General features: G+C 48.4%; 1 protein-coding gene across 1 annotated transcript; it reads left to right on the top strand.

Annotated features, from left to right (window-relative positions):
• Positions 1-742: 742 nt before the first annotated feature.
• per1b (period circadian clock 1b) lies at positions 743-15,319 on the top strand. The gene is made up of 20 exons (XM_086013553.1): positions 743-923; positions 5,786-6,457; positions 6,539-6,792; positions 7,454-7,575; positions 7,659-7,860; positions 7,937-8,131; positions 9,134-9,212; positions 9,339-9,445; positions 9,529-9,682; positions 9,761-10,034; positions 10,157-10,265; positions 10,353-10,515; positions 10,603-10,718; positions 10,795-10,950; positions 11,068-11,430; positions 11,512-12,302; positions 12,877-13,063; positions 13,228-13,438; positions 13,523-13,673; positions 14,217-15,319. The coding sequence occupies exons 2-20, from the start codon at positions 6,087-6,089 to the stop codon at positions 14,529-14,531; spliced, it is 4,320 nt and encodes a 1,439-aa protein (XP_085869679.1). The 5' UTR covers positions 743-923; positions 5,786-6,086; the 3' UTR covers positions 14,532-15,319.
• Positions 15,320-16,588: the final 1,269 nt, after the last annotated feature.

The raw sequence follows: 16,588 nt of genomic DNA on the forward strand, positions 1-16,588 counted from the left end.
CATAACCATTAAAAACAAATTTACCATTACTGAACGCCACGCGTGGGGAGAAATGTAAAATTACTTGGAACCAGCACAAAGACAAAATATCGCTACGAATATAAATAAATGTGTGCAAAGACATTTTGTTGTTATGGTGGCATGGCTCAATAGTACATGAGTTGCCTATTTAGTCCCTGACGTGGCTGGAAGTGCCCTACATCTGCTCTGTTTACAGCCACTGACCCACCACACCGCCTGCCACGTGCTTTGGGAACTGGGGGAGAAGAACAAATGACGTCTGCTCCAGAGAGCACGTTGAAATGTGTCTGCATTGCCCGTAAGACCGCCAACTAACGCGCATTAGAAATCGCCCCTCATATACCTATGTACATAAATTGGCAATCGGTGAAATTTATTATTTGTAGGTACGAATAAAAGATCAAGAAAAGACACTGTTATGGGGGACGACGACGTATGAGTCGGAAAAGCCCTTTGGGAAATGTGTTTGGGCCTCTCATTTTTGGTCTTACGGTAAAAGGAAAGCTCATGGTGCCGCCCTCTCACGTTTCCGCGCTGCTGCGAAATGAACTCAAGAGCAGTCACTTTGCAACGTGACCAGCGAGCCCCGTGCTACGAGCCACGCCCCGCTCGTCCAATGAAACGCGCTCGGTCGCTGTTACGGGCGTGGCTAGAGGTGTGTCGATGTCCAATGAGAGCGTTGGACTCGCTCGCGCATGCTTCCTCACGTGTGTTCCTGCGCGTACACTCCTGTCTGGGGGCTGGGCCGAGTGGCAATCGCAAAATGTCGAGTGTGAAGACAACTGCTTGCAAACACGCACTCAGTGCCATTAGGGATATTTGATGCATTATCCATATTTTGGGGGATCCTTCGGCGTGGAATATAACCTCGGCTTCTATATTTGAGACGGAGATTTTAAAAGGTACGTTGCCGACTTTTGAGTTCGGGTCTTCTGTTTGGCTTAGCGCTAGCATGCTAACACGCTAGCCTTGTAATAACCAGGATAATAACAAATAGCACAGACATCCTACGGAAACGTCCAACGCACAATATTCATTTTATTATCTATTACATACCGGGTAAAGCATTGTTTTTTCTAATACTAACCAAATGCTTAATTTTAAATTTAGGGCACAGCAAAATGTGAGTTGTGGGCGTAAAATGTCCATCTTGCAGTGCGCACTGAGTGTGGATTCTAATCAACAACAACCAGATTCTTTTCACTGCATTTTGCCGTCGCTAGAAAAAAACTCCCACGTTTAATTTGTTGGGTTAATAATTAGTGAATAACATAATTATGACAGCACAAAACACGATGCTGGTTTCTTTGTTTACATGTACAGACTGTTCTGACACATATAGTAACTGGTGTTTACTTTTAACATTAAAGAAACTATATCGTGATTGGACCACGTTAGTTTACTAAAACACACTGTTTTCTATTTTGGAATCTGATATGGCTTCTTGAAGACTTATTACAGCCTGGTGGGTGTGTGGTAATAAGTCAATTTTATTGTTGCTGATAGCTTTCATCAATTGATGCACTGAGCAAGCTTGCAAGCCAAACGAATGATGTTGCCTTGACGAGCTTTAAAGTACTGCACATCCTGTACACAAACTGCACCCAGTAGCTCATCGTGAACTTGCAGTCAAACTTCCCTTGCTCACACCAAAACAAATTGTAGCTTTGCACTGGGCATTGACAATTTACAATTGTTACATTTCGAGTGCGCTTTTAATGTGGCTTTAGCGTTGTAAACATTGTTTGGATGTGTCTATTTAAGACTCAAAATGTAGCTTTTCTATCATATGATATGATTAGGATGTGAAATGTCGAACATCTTGTTCAAAGCTTTCAACGTTGACCTGCGATCAGCTGGCATACGGGCCGAATACAGGCGAGCAAGGCGAGGGGGCGGAGCGGCGGTCAGCCAATGACAGGCAGGCGGCTCAGCAGCGCACGTTGCGATTGGTCCGCGAGGGTAGCCAATCAGGAGCCAGTGAGCCACTGTGGAAAACACTGCTCCCTACACGTGCCTGGTGTATGGAGCTCATAAAGAGCTACTGTTTAGGTTCGCCATCGACAGATGTCAAGGGATGCACTTAAAAACATCCATCTTGGATCATCTTGATATAAAATTCTATAGCAAGATAGAGCTGGCGGGTATGCTCACATGTTCGCGCACGATGCTGAGGCGCACGGTGCAGAGGCGCCCCCGCCCCCCCCCGCAGCCTCACTTTTGTACAGCAGGGAAGTGTGTCACAAGTCAAGTGTCAAGCAGTGTTCACAGCATGTGCCCATGTCACATCGTCATTATACACGCACACACACACAGTGTCTTTGCACTTATTAACAACACGGAGAACATGTCAGTAAGGTCGAGATATTTTGGGCACTGCGCACTCACACATCAAAGAGATATTGGGGAATAAAAGACTGACCTACAAGAAATCCAGAGCCGACCCACGGGCTAAACAAACTGGCCTAAAGTGCTCTATGGGAGCACAATAAGCAGAAGTTTGAAAAATAGTGAGCAATTCTTCCCAAAAAAAAGACTTCAAGCTGTTTTATTCCCACTCTCAGTTGATGTTTACTGTGAAACTCAACATAAAACAAAGATAATTACACGGTGTGTATTTAAAACAATCAGATGCCTGAATGTTGACCTACAATGGGTAACTAACTTCATAGGTACACACGCTAACAAGTATATAATATATTCTTTATCCTCTGCAAAGAGCGATTAATATTACTACTGAGGGGGATGTGATGTCTCCCATTTACCGCACATGTATATCTGTATACTGCCCCCAGGTGGCCAAAGCGACCAAAAGGAGCAGCACAGGCAAAAATTGTGACAAAAATAGCTTAAGTCTTTACATTCTGTTAAATTATGTCCCTACTTCTGTGTGGTTTTTTTTTAAAACAAAATCAATATTTCCAAGTGCTATTTTTTCTCATTAATGGGAAGTCAACCCAAATATTTTCTTTGCAAGAATATGTTCTATGCTGTCCCACTAGTTTAAACACTGCATTGTTATTGATATTGCGTTTGTGGAATGAGTTAAGCAGCAAAATCCACCCATATTCGTCCATCTCAGGGAGTGGCCATTTTGTCACTTGCTGTCAACTGAAAATGGCATCACAATTGCTCTGGGCTCAGATAATGACCAGTCATGGCTCAGCTTTAGAAAACAGGTAATCCGTGATTGGTCTTTACCTGAGCCCTGAGCAGTTGTGATGTCATTTTCAGTCGACAGAAGTGACAAAATGGCCGCCCCTTGAGATGGTTAAAAACTGGGGGACTTTGCCGCTTAACTCATATTCCACAGTTGAGTGGGGCGGCGTGGCTCAGTGGTAGAGTGGTCGTTTCCCAACCCGGAGGTTGTGGGTTCGATCCCCGGCCATCGTGACCATGTCGAAGTATCCTTGAGCAAGATACTGAACCCCCAGTTGCTCCTAATGCGTCGTCATCAGTAGGTAGATGAGGTACAGTGTGAAGCGCTTTGAGTACCAAAAGGTAGATAAGCGCTATACAACTGACAGACCATTTACCACAAACACAACATTAATCAGAATGCTGTGTTTAGACTAGCGGAGGCACGTAGAACACATTATTGTTAAGAAAAATCTTGGGGTTGACTTCTCCATTAAAAAAACACATTACAAATTTTTTTGTTTGTTTTTTTGGGGGGGAGGCTGTAACGGATTAATGACATTTCCATTCACCAGCGTGGTCACGGGTTAATTTAAACGCATCCCAAGGCGTCGCCGTACATCGGTCCGGGTTGACGTGTGAGAATCCCCGGTATTGGACATGTGCAAGTGGTTACATGGTGCATATCTGGTGAATAATATGCGTGGGTGGGTGTCATGGCGTTTTGCATTATGGCCTCATCGTCTTTGCTTTGACCCACCGTGGCCCGTGGAAGTCCGCATGGATGACAGCCGGCGCTTGACACCCATTCGCATGGCCTGCTTGCATATTTCCCGGCCACACTTGCTCGTTCACATGCCCAACTGTCCGGCTGCGGAGCACACATTTTGTCATGTGCGAGTGTGCATCATCTCTCTGACCAAGCTGAGCGCTTATTTCACAGCAGACAGGAGGAGACCATCGCAATCACGGCAAACACGTTTCTTTTTGCTGCATGTTTGAGGACTCAACAATAAACGTATTTTCCGGAGTATAAACCGCTACTTTTGCCCTAGGTTTTGAACCATGTGGCTTATATAAAGGTGCGGCTATTCAGTGGATTTTTCTTCCACCGCTTGGGGCGCTCCAACCATTAAAACAATACAATACAATTGCCATTAACAGGATGTGACTGCAGGAGGAGGAGTTCAACAGTTGAGGGCGCTATGCACTAGGTTATGAATTAGGCGGTATGCGGAAGTTGACAAACTGGAGTGGCAGCGGGCAGTGAAATGAAGATAAGTACTTTATTTTCTTTTGGTTCTTTTCCGTTTTAATCAGCAAAGTTGCTGCCGTGTTAAAAGGCACAGTTAAGAAAGAATCTGTTTGGTACATACAAGTACATTTACAGTTCAAAATTGTTCTGTAAATGCAATAAATATCTAGTTTTTCAACACAGATAGGTGAGGCTTATATATGGCTTTTTTTTTTTTTTTTTTTTAATAGAGTGGGTGCGTCTTATATAACGGTGGACCTTATATAACGGTGCGGCTTATAGTCCGAAAAATACGTCAATCCGATTCAAGTCGACATGGTAATGTAGTAGAATGCAATTTTCAAATCGCAAGGACTACAAATTGAAAACAAACAAAATAAATCATTTCATTTCAGTTGGTCGGTAGGCTTTATTTTATATATGTGTTTGTTTATTTTGCGTCTGTATAAATTCAGATGAACCTATAGGACTAAAATAATAAATAAATAATAATCTGTAATAAATGTGATTGTTTATATTTTAATACAGGTTAATTTATTTCTTGTGTTGGTTAACTAAAAAAAAGAATTGAAAAAATAATCACATTAAATTGCAATTTTTTTAGTGGAAAGTTCATTTTCTGCTAAGAGTTACCTATGCCACCTCTTGTAAAAGCCCAAAAGTGCCCTCATCGCCTGGCACCTGTTCAAGCCACGACTGGTTGTTGTGTCACGCCAGGAGGCGTACATGAGTAAATTGTGCATCTAAAGTCGGAGTTGGTGGGTCATGCATTTGTGTAAATTGGAAAGTAGTGACGCCCGGTATGTCGTCTTCTCTGCGTCTGGAGGGTTTAAGAGATTACTGGGCGCCGCCCTCACTGAAGGAATAAATAGCAGCGGACTTTTACTTACGTAGGTGATGTCCACATATATACCTGAGGATGCAAACCTCTGTTTATTAGAGCACTTGCAGATTATCTAATACACACAGTCCCTCCTCCTGTTTGTATTGATTCTCCTCAGGGTCAAAGGGGACCAAGCTATGACGACTGACCAATGTGCTATTCTATTTAGACACTAATGCATGTCCACCTGTTCTATACTGAGACGCCAGCATACGCATTTGCAGTTTGGAAATAGGAGCAGGCCTTCTATTCTCAAAAGCCTTTTCATTGGCGTGAATCTGGGCAGAAGGGCAAGCATTCGGTACCACGGTGTGAACATGACAGAGCCGCAGTCGTGAGAGGCCAACGCGAAGACAAACAAGCTTGTTTTCGTTGCTGCAGTCCTTGGAAGATTGCAGCCAAAGCGCGCTCATCATTGCGCAACAATGCTGCGCAGAATACGAAGTGCTCGCTTTCTTTGCCCACTTCTTTTTTGTCTGTCTCCTTAGGTGGCCTTCGCATTGCCGGCAAACGCATCGCAGGAGGCGAAAGGAGCGGATGCACGCTGAAACGAGTGCTGGTGCCAAGGCCGTCTCATTCGGAACAAGATGAAGAGATCTCAGCCCTGAACGCAACATTCATTTTTGCACGACAAACTATGACTTGCTCCCCTTAGTCGATTACATAACACAGCCATCAGCCATGATTCACTTGTACGGACATAGCAGTCCCACCTAAGTAGACTCTGTGTTGAACTCATTCGTCGGCTGACACCTCAAACAAGCGGTGCAAGCCTCATCCTAGTCTAGAATGAGTTATGACATCATTCAGGCAGCGGCCAGCAGCAACGCTCGGGGGCGAGCGCCGAGGGCTGCTGAGAAAGACAACGATCAGGAGGCCATCTCCAAACAGTTAAATGCCGCAAAAAGCAGCGGCGCCAGTGTCCCCGATGCGGCGCAGGGAAACCGGGCCGGGGGCGTTTCATCCCCCAGCGAGGGATCCGGAGCGGGCGATCAGAGGGGGCCCAACTCGGACGACATGGACGGCGGCCTCTCCAGCGGGAACGACTCTGGCGAGAGGGAGACGGGCTCCCGCGGGCGCCAGTCCACGCGCAGCTCGCACAGTTCGTCCAACGGCAAGGACTCGGGCATGATGCTGGAAACCACAGAGAGCCAAAAGAGGTAAGCAAGCCCGCAACTTGGTCGACTTGGTCGAAGCGGAAGGAAGCCCACTTTGACTTCAACAGCTCTCGCTCTTTGCAGCTCCAACTCGCAGAGCCTGTCGCCTCCAAGCGGCTCGCTGGCCTACAGCCTGCTGTCCACCAGCTCCGAACACGACCCGCCCTCCACGTCGGGCTGCAGCAGCAATCAGTCGGCGAGGGTCCAGACCCAGAAGGAGCTCATGAAGGCCATCAAGGAGCTAAAGCTCCGCTTGCCAGCTGAACGCAAGGCCAAGGGCCACTCCAGCACTCTCAACGCACTCAAATACGCCTTGCAGTGTGTCAGACAAGTCCGAGGTGAGATCTGGTTTTGCTTTCACTCAACAGATAAATCAGTAGAAACTTATGGACGGACCGGTGAATATTACTGATGCAAGCGCGGTTAAGATAAAATTGACGGACTGACGGTTACAGTTTGGTTCAGTTTGAGAAAATGACAAATGGGTAACATTTTGTAAATTGCCCACCTCTTCCGCTACCAGAAGTGGTGTGACTGGGTTTCACAAGAAGAACACCAACAGGAAGTGAATCTTTCCGTCTTAACGGCGTTTGCTAAATGGATATTGTGAAGTGTAAAATGTCTCATCCTACGTTATGTAACGTATACTTGCTTATTGGTCCCTTTTTATACTTTTGCCCATTTTACTCATTTATGTTGCCGTACTTGTTGAAAAAAAAAATATTGTAAGAACGTTCAATTGTAAATACGACTTTTGACGAAATGCAATATGAATATCGTCGGCAGGAATAGTGAGATAATTTGAATTGATATACAATTCTTCATTGAAAACAGTGCGAGCTCAAGATGGCACCCTGAAACTCCAAATCTGAAAATGAGTCCCACTCCGGCCTTGCTTGCATTGATAACATAAAAAAGAAGCCAAAGTAGCTGGAATTTGAAATCTCCGACTAGTTGTGTTCAGTGCTGATGTCATGCATGCTTGTTTCATGTGTCCAGCCAACAAGGAGTATTATCACCAGTGGAGCGTGGAAGAGTGTCACGGTTGTAGCCTGGACTTGTCTGCCTTCACAATCGAGGAGCTGGACAACATCACTTCAGAATACACACTAAAGAACACGGTGAGTTCAGACATGGGCCAAAAGAACCTCATCAGTCCAGTTTGAAGCAAACGTCTAAATGGCCGCGCTCCTTCTCCCCCCAGGACACGTTCTCGATGGCGGTCTCCTTCCTGTCTGGGAAGGTCGTGTACGTGTCACCTCAGGGATCGTCCGTGTTGCGCTGCAAGCCGGAGTGTCTCCAGGGCACGATGTTTTCCGAGCTTTTGGCCCCGCAGGACATCAGCACTTTCTACAGCGGCACGGCGCCTTGCCGCCTGCCCCTGTGGGCCTCCTGCATCGGATCTGGTGAGCGGCGGCACACGGCCGCTCGTCCTGCCGGCAACGTCTTGCTTCCGTTTGACCGTCCCCTCGCTCCCCGCAGCCTCGCCCGCTCTGGACTGCACCCAGGAGAAGTCCATGTTCTGTCGAATCAGTGCCAACCGGACGCAGGGCAACGAGATGCGCTATTATCCGTTCCGCCTGACGCCCTACCAGCTCACCATCAGAGATTCCGATACTGCCGAGCCGCAGCCCTGTTGCCTGCTCATTGCGGAACGGGTCCACTCTGGATACGAGGGTACTATTGACCTTGTAATTCTCAAATAGTCAAATCGCTTGTTCTGTCACTGTGTACAAACGTGTGTTTGTGGTGGATGGGGAACAATATGAGTAATTGACACACTACTAGAATATTCATCAGTGTTTTAGTAGTTTAAACCACAAACATACCAGAATGATCCCAAAGACTTGAATATTACTTGCAATTCATCTTACAACATGACAACACCTAACGAATTCTGACTTTGACACCATGCCTACGTAAAGCACCTCAATACTCATAATGAAACAATGCCAAAACCTACGTCGGTGACAGCAGTGGAATCTTGCCGTACTGCTCCTGCGAAGGCTGAATAAAATCTACGACAGTCTACCTCAGTGCACTCGTCAGGATTTCATTCTTTACACGTAAAAATACTGTACGTATTTTACAGCCGTGACTCATTCATAGCTTTACGCCATCTGACAAACTTTGTAGAAGCACCAGTACACCTCTTGTATTTTATTCCTTATATCATCAAAAATGAAACTCCATCAAGATACCTTCATTTTTAACGACAAGGTACCGCAGTACGTTTTTTCGTAGCGGTGTTCTGTGCAAGCCAACTTGGCAGAGCAAAAGCCTACCCAAAAAACAAACACACAAATGAAACTTTTGTGTGTAGAGAAGCGCAAGTGTGCAGGGGAAAATGAGAGCATGCTAAGCAGCAGTTCGCACTCCTCATGTTGGCTGTGAGGCATGGATAACGAACGTAAGGTCGCACTAACCCAGCCCTCAGGGCGATAGAATGAGAAAAAGTTCTCATCTCGGAAGTGTGATGACTTCACACGTTTTTCCTCACGCGGTTGCAGAGAGGCGACAACACGCGACGCATCTCACCCATTTGAAAAATGCACATTAATTGGATGCAGCTCATACAGAGCCTTGGATGCAGCATGTGATCGGTTACATGTGAGCGCTCAACTTGTGTCTAAACATGAGAATCCCGCCCCCCCCCCCCCTGCCATCTTCTCCCATCAGCACCTCGGATCCCTCCAGACAAGAGGATCTTCACCACCAGCCACACGCCCAGCTGTCTCTTCCAGGAAGTCGACGAGAGGTCGGTTTCCTAAGCGTCCGGCTGTGCCGCCTTCTGCTGTTTGTTTGGCTGCGATCGGCGCTCCGCTCGCTGCCATTTTGATTCCATTCCATGACCTCTCGTTACGTATTGATGACCCGCTTGCAGGGCGGTACCGTTGTTGGGATATCTGCCGCAGGACTTGGTGGGAACCCCAACCTTGCTTTACATCCACCCTGAAGACAGGCCCACGATGGTGGCCATACATGAGAAGAGTGAGTGGAACGCACGCGGAAATATCGTCGCGAAATCCCCGCCGGCATCCCTCTGAGATCCCGATTGTCATCCCCCCCTGCAGTCTTTCAGTTTGCCGGCCAGCCGTTCGAGTATTCACCGTTAAGGATGTGCGCCCGCAACGGGGAATACTTAACCATCGACACCAGCTGGTCTTCCTTTGTCAACCCTTGGAGCCGCAAGGTGGCCTTCATCGTGGGGCGCCACAAAGTCCGAACGTAAGCCGCCCGCCGCTCGCCGACTCGCGGCGGCCGTGCAAGAGGTTGAGTCGAACCCGGCGTTCTTTTCTCCTGCAGGAGCCCGCTGAACGAGGACGTGTTCACGGCGCAGGGCTGCGAGGGCCGCGCCACCACGCCCGACATAGTGCAGCTCAGCGAGCGGATCCACCGTCTGCTGGTGCAGCCGGTGCACAGCGGCGGCTCTCAGGGTTACAGCTCGCTGGGCTCCAGCGGCTCGCGGGGCTCGCGCCACTCACAGCCGCAGCATCTCGGCGCCTCGGCCGCCTCGTCCAGCGACAGCAACGGACCCGCCGCGGACGACGCCGCGGCCGCCGTCGCGTTGCACAAGCCTGTGAGTTTGAAGCGTGGCTCGCGTGGGGAGTCAGCTGATCGGTGGCAAAGGCTGATTTGATCACTTTTCCACTGCAATGCCAGAGAAAGTCCTCACGAGCTAATCGCGTTTGGTTGTTCCAGATGACCTTCCAGCAGATCTGCAAAGATGTCCACATGGTCAAGACGAACGGGCAGCAAGTTTTCATCGAGTCTCGAAACAGGCCGCCGCTGAGAAAAAACGCCAGCACGGGTAATGCTTCATAATAGATCGCTGGTACCAATCATTGGGAGGAATTCCTGGAGCGAGGGTCTGAAGCGGTGATTTTGTCTACTTTAGTTGCCGCAAGCAGTCTGAGAGCCATCAACAGCGACCCCATCAGAGGCCTCATTGCTGACATGACCAAGCCACTGAACGATTTGGTGCCTGCGCCACTTGTGCAGAAAGAGTCCCCACCTGGATATTCCTACCAACAGATCAACTGTCTCGACAGCATCATAAGGTGATCATCCCAATTCCAAGGCAATCCCAATTTCTGCCCGTCATTTGACTTTCACTACATACTGAGCCTGTTGGGCATGCGTTCCAGGTACCTGGAGAGCTGTAACATTCCCAATACGGTCAAAAGGAAGTGTGGCTCCTCCTCCTGCACGTCAGCTTCTGATGAAGACAAACAGCAGCAGGAAGCCGGCGGCAACGGCAAAGGTCGGTGTCTGAACTCATCGCGGCGCATGTCCGTTCTGCGCAATGTATCACGCTCACTCGTGGCACGCGGCTGCAGGTGCGTCGGTTGGCCTGGTCGGCGAAGCGCCTCCGCTGCCCCCGCTGCCCCCGCTGACGTTGGCCATGAAGGCGGAGAGTGTGGCCTCTGTCACGTCCCAGTGTAGCTTCAGTAGCACCATCGTGCACGTGGGAGATAAGAAGCCGCCCGAATCAGGTCAGAAAACACCGCGAATCGCAATAAGATTATTCTTCAAAATCGTTCAGCCCAATCGTTCAAACCAATCGCATTGTCTGTAACTGATTTTTTTTTTTCTTCCCGTTTGCTTGACAGACATCGTGATGGAGGAGGCCCCGAGCACTCCGACACACGCTCCTCCTAACCTCACTCCAACTGCGCTCTCTAGCGGCCCACCTACCATCTCCACACCTCCCCCGCCTCCTCCTCCTCCGCCCCCTCCTCCTCCCATCGCTCCGCCCCCTCAAGCTACTCCGCCAACTCCGACGGAGAGGGACAGCCGGCACGGCGGGGGCGGCCGGCTGGGTCTGACGAAGGAGGTGCTGTCGGCGCACACGCAGCAGGAGGAGCAGGCCTTCCTGGACCGATTCAAGGACCTCAGCAAGCTGCGCGTCTTCGATCAGACGGCGTCTTCTACCGTGCGCTGCCACACGCCCGCCGGCAACCCTCTGGCGCGAGGTAGGCTCTTAACTTAACTCTTAACGGCACGCTGGATGTAAACAAAGCGATTCGAGCGTCTCTTCATCATGGGTCCTTTAGGAGTGCGTTGTTCGCGTGACTACCCGGCCGCCGGGGGCGGCTCCAATCACAGACGTGGCGGCAAGCGGCTCAAGCACCAGGAGTCGTCGGACCAGCACAGCTCTCTGGGGCTCGCCGGGATGCACCAAGACCCCAGAAGCAGACCAGCAGCCGGCCCCCTCAACATGCCGCTCGGAGCCCCGACAAACTCCTCCTCCTGGCCGTCGGTTTGCTCTCAGCCCAGCATTCCGTCGGCCCCGTTTGCACCCGGCATGGTTCCGATCTACCCGGTCTACCCGCCGCTCCCTCAGCCCTTAACCGTCCCAGATGCGTCACGTTTCCCCCCTACCCAGATGGTGCCACCCATGATGGCCTTGGTTCTTCCCAACTACATGTTCCCTCCGATGGGGGCGCCCATGTCTCAGCCAGGCGCCACACCCTTGCAGTTTTTTAATCAAAACTTTAATTACCCTAGCGCCCCCCCAGCCCCGGTCCCGGTCCCGGTCCCCGCAGCCATTTGCAACCCCGTGTCCATTCCTGGCACGGGTGCGGCATCTCGTAGCAGCACCCCCCAGTCCTACACTCAGACCCCTGCCGATCGCGAGGGTGCAGAGTCCCCCCTCTTCCAGTCCCGATGCTCCTCCCCGCTCAATTTGTTGCAGCTGGAGGAGTCCCCGAGCAACCGGCTAGAGGCCGCCACCGCGCTGGCAGCCTCGCAGCAAACGGCGCCCTCCGTGCAGGGGGGCCCGGCCGGGGTGCAAAGCTCAGCCAATCAGAGGAACTCTGATGACAGCACCAAGGAGAATGAGAATGTAAGTCCAATGTTTACTGCGGCTGTGTTACATCGAGATTTTTTTGTGTGTGTGGAATGTCTGTCGCGGAAATTTGAGGTAACAATTTATAGCAATAAATTTGGACCATATGCAGGTTATTCAACATAATGAAAACTACGACTAAAATTGTAAAAAAAATAAAAATAAAAATTGCTCAGGAAATTAAATGAAAATGCTTTTTAAAAAATGAAAACTAACACAATTATAGCAAAAATGTTTTTCACCTTTTTCAATATTATACATAAGCTATACATAAGCTTCCTTTGAAATGCACTTTTGCCGATTTTGATGTATTTCTGGACAGAAGAATCAAGGTCAAACAGTCATTGGAGAATTGTAGTTAATTACAAAATACTGAGTAACCTTTTTTTTTAATTACCTCATAAAAACTAAACCAAAAGGAAGCATTTTCCAAAAAATGCAAACCTGCTCTAAAAACTCATTTAAAAAACAAAAGTCCAAGAAAATAACTAAGAATGATGAAAAATCACAAACTATTTTAAGACTGCGACTTATCCCAGGCAATGAATGTTGACGTTTGCTTGCATCATAGGGGGAAGCTAATGAGTCCAACAACGACGCCATGTCGACTTCCAGCGACCTGCTGGACCTGCTGCTGCAGGAAGACTCGCGCTCGGGAACCGGCTCTGCCGCCTCCGGATCCGGCTCATCGGGCACCAGGTCCTCGGGTTCTGGCTCCGGCTCCAACGGATGCTGCTCCTCCGGCACCAGTGGCACCAGTTAGTAGAGAACCGTTACCATCGCTGAATTATCGTTATCGTTACAGAGTACAGACACATTGTACTTCTGATTCTTTAACCTCAGGGAAAAACAAAACAATTACAACCAAGTCGACTCTGGCCCAGCATTCACGTTTCCTTCTTTGTAATTTGTGTCCGTCTAGGTAGCAGCCAGGGCAGCCACACCAGCAAATATTTTGGCAGCATCGACTCATTGGAGAACGACCACGCTCGCAAGCAGCCAGCCGGGGGTGGCGGCGCCGGCGGCGACAGTGGCGAGGAGCAGTTCATCAAGTGCGTCTTGCAGGACCCCATTTGGCTGCTGATGGCCAACACAGACGACAAGGTCATGATGACCTACCAGCTGCCCATCAGGTAGGACCGGCAGGCAAAAGCATCGCTTTGACCGCCTGACGCCATTCGACTTCGACTCATTCTTTGTTTGCCGCCGTGTAACAGGGAGATGGAGGCGGTGCTGCGCGAGGACCGCGAGGCGCTGAGGAGCATGCAGAAGCATCAGCCTCGTTTCACAGACGAACAGAAGAGGGAGCTGAGTCACGTGCACCCTTGGGTGCGCACAGGACGCCTTCCCAGAGCCATCAACATCTCCGTGAGTATGCTAACTCGCGCCCGACCCAGGTGGCGGACGCAAGTCACTTGACTTCATTCCAGCAGACTTAAGTCACCAATTTTAGGAAGGTGGGCCCATCTTTTCCCACTCCTATGGATGAGCAAGGTAGGGCTGAAATGATTAAACGCTAAAAAAAAATTCGAACTTTTTTTTTTTATTAATTACTGTACAAGAAAATGACTTCCAAACATCGTTAGCTAATTTAATATAGCCTACCACTGTTTGTTACAACATAACGTAATGCCCACTCCAGTGGTCGCCAATGCACTTTCAATCCCTCTCAACCACACTCTCTCATTTGCTGACGCCCACGCCTAGCCAAGCCCCGCTTTTAAAGCCACACACACACACTCAAAAGTCACAGATACTACAGCGTAAAACGTGAGGACGGCTTGACCAAGTAATGACGTGCCTTCACTTGCTTGAAATTTATTGGGGACGCGACTTAACTAGCTTAACTTGGGCCACAGTAATTTGGGCCTTTGCACATATGACTCAGGCGTGTTTCTTTGCTCCTCTCAGGGCTGCGCGGGCTGCAAGTCTCCCACGTTGGTCCCCCACACCGCGCCCTTCGACGTGGAGATCCACGAGATGGAGCTTTGCAGCATGTTGAAGACGCAAAAGGAGGGCGCCACGAAGGTCAAGAAATGCTCGTCTGAGGCGGCCATGGATGAGCGCCCCCCCGGGGAGGCGGAGGAGGACGATGAGGAAGATGAGGGGGAAGAGGAAGAAGACAAAACACAAGAAAGCGGCCAAGTCCTGACCGCAGACAAACTCAGAGCGACGTCGGAGGCGGCGGAGAACGCTCGGACGCCACAGTCTGACATGAGTCACTAAGTCAGCGGCCAAAGACCAAACACGAAGCACTACTTTTTATAACTTTGAGTGTGCGCCTCCCTGAAGTTCACACACAATGACATCATGACACAAGATGAGCGAGAGCAGCCGCCACGTTTGAGCACTCAGGTTTAGGACTGCTCATCGAAACCCAATTCCTGACTGTCCTTTATCTTGTATGACCACACGCGCGAGACGCCACGAAGTCCACACGCATCGATGCGCCTTGCTCCTCCTCTCTTGTAGGTCATATTTATTGACATGGGGAAGACGCGTCACAAAAAAAGGCACCTTTAATGTACAGATGGATGTGCTTCACCAACGTTCTATGTGATGTTCACCTCTGTGACGTCTAGCTAGGAATGTGACTGGGATTCGGATTTTCTGTTGCTCCCAATCACGTCGGCTTGTGTAAATAAGTAGGATGCTTAAATGTACAGTACAGTGAAAGACGGGCTGACTTTATTTTGTAAAAATTTGTATATTTTTATATGTTCCTCCACTGCAAACTGAGAGTGGACGACGGGCCCGAGCTGTGTAATGTATAAAAAGTTTATTAAAGCAGACCTTGCTTGGGCTGTATTAAAAGAGAGAAGAGCGTGAGTGTGCGAGAGGTTTAAAAAAAAAAAAAAAAAAAAAACCCATTGACGTTTTTCTTTTTGTCCCTCTGTGACGTCATGTGATATTCTGCTTCATGGCGTCGCTGCTGTCTGCAACGGTTGCTTAATATTTTTGTGAAATTCTTTGTACAAAAAAAAAAAAAGACAATAAAAGGAGTTGAAATGTGATTCTTTTTCCCCTCCTGTGTTTTCCTTTTTTTCCTATTTCTATTTAAATTATCTGCAGGGTATTCCATTGCAAGGTTTGGCATGGGCACAAGCAAGTGTCAGGAGCAAGCAAGAAGTTGCTGTACTTGCCTCAAACCTTCTATTCAGCTGTGGTTTCGAGCCACAGCTTAAAAAAGACAAAAGGGGTTTGCCCTTGTTTGGACTAAGTAAGCGGACCAAATCCACTGCTTGTGTGGATTTCTTTACAATAGTGACAAGGCGATACAAGGAACCCGTGAGCTAACAGATTTTGCTCACAATTAGCACAATTTCTTTTCTTTTTTTTTTTTTTTGGTACAATTTTGTTGACAACTAACTTAAAGAAACTCTTAAGAGTACCTCAACCCCTGACCGGACTCTTGCTCCACCCCCCCACTAGTAGTATTTGAAAATGGTGTTCAAAGGGGGTGTTGCCTGGAGGCCTGTGGTGCTTGCAAGGGGGTACAGGCTTGGGTGTGGTCTGGTTAAACTACGACCTAAATAATTTCTATACTACGACAACGATATGCTATATAAACTAACCAAATGGAATGCTAATAAATCACTAACGTGAAAATCGTTATAAAGATGTTCACAAACGCTACTATTGTAACTCTCAACTTGCTACGGAGGCGTATATGAGACTGAGCCGCTTTGTATACCCTACGGTGGCAGAACGACGACGTCAAGATTCCAGAAGCGACATGAGGATTCTCTGCTAGTCCTATCACAGGACAGAAAGACAAATTCGAATGCATGCAAGGTTGAAAATGGCTCCACACAGACGGTTTTTTCCCCCAAAGTCAAGATTTCAACAAATATGCACTAACATGTCAAAATAATGACCAGGAAATGTAGACAGCAATAGTAGACCCCCGTTTCTACAGTTTATCGGCAAAAAAAAACAAAAAAAACGTTGATTTGGGCATGATTACCCCTTTAAGGACTTTCAGTTTTTGTTGATTATGGTGGAGCCATGAAAGACAAAAGCGGTAGTGTTTTGGCCGAAGGAAGACCACATTTCCCATGAGGACCAGGGCATAGCGTCGTTAAATCCTGATCTCCCGCTTGCCTGCAGTTGGACAGAATTACATTTCTATTTCCAGTGGTTGTGCGAAGGATGAATAGTGGTGAGGTCATGAATCTAAATGTGTCTAAACAATATCATATCACAATGTTGAAAATATATATGTTTAAATAGCGATTAGGTTATGAATCTAAATGTGTTCAAACAATATCATATACCAATGT

This window comes from Filicampus tigris, chromosome 2 (genome assembly GCF_054856515.1).
Source record: "Filicampus tigris isolate MCC_2025a chromosome 2, RoL_Ftig_1.0, whole genome shotgun sequence".
Lineage (NCBI taxonomy): Eukaryota > Metazoa > Chordata > Actinopteri > Syngnathiformes > Syngnathidae > Filicampus > Filicampus tigris.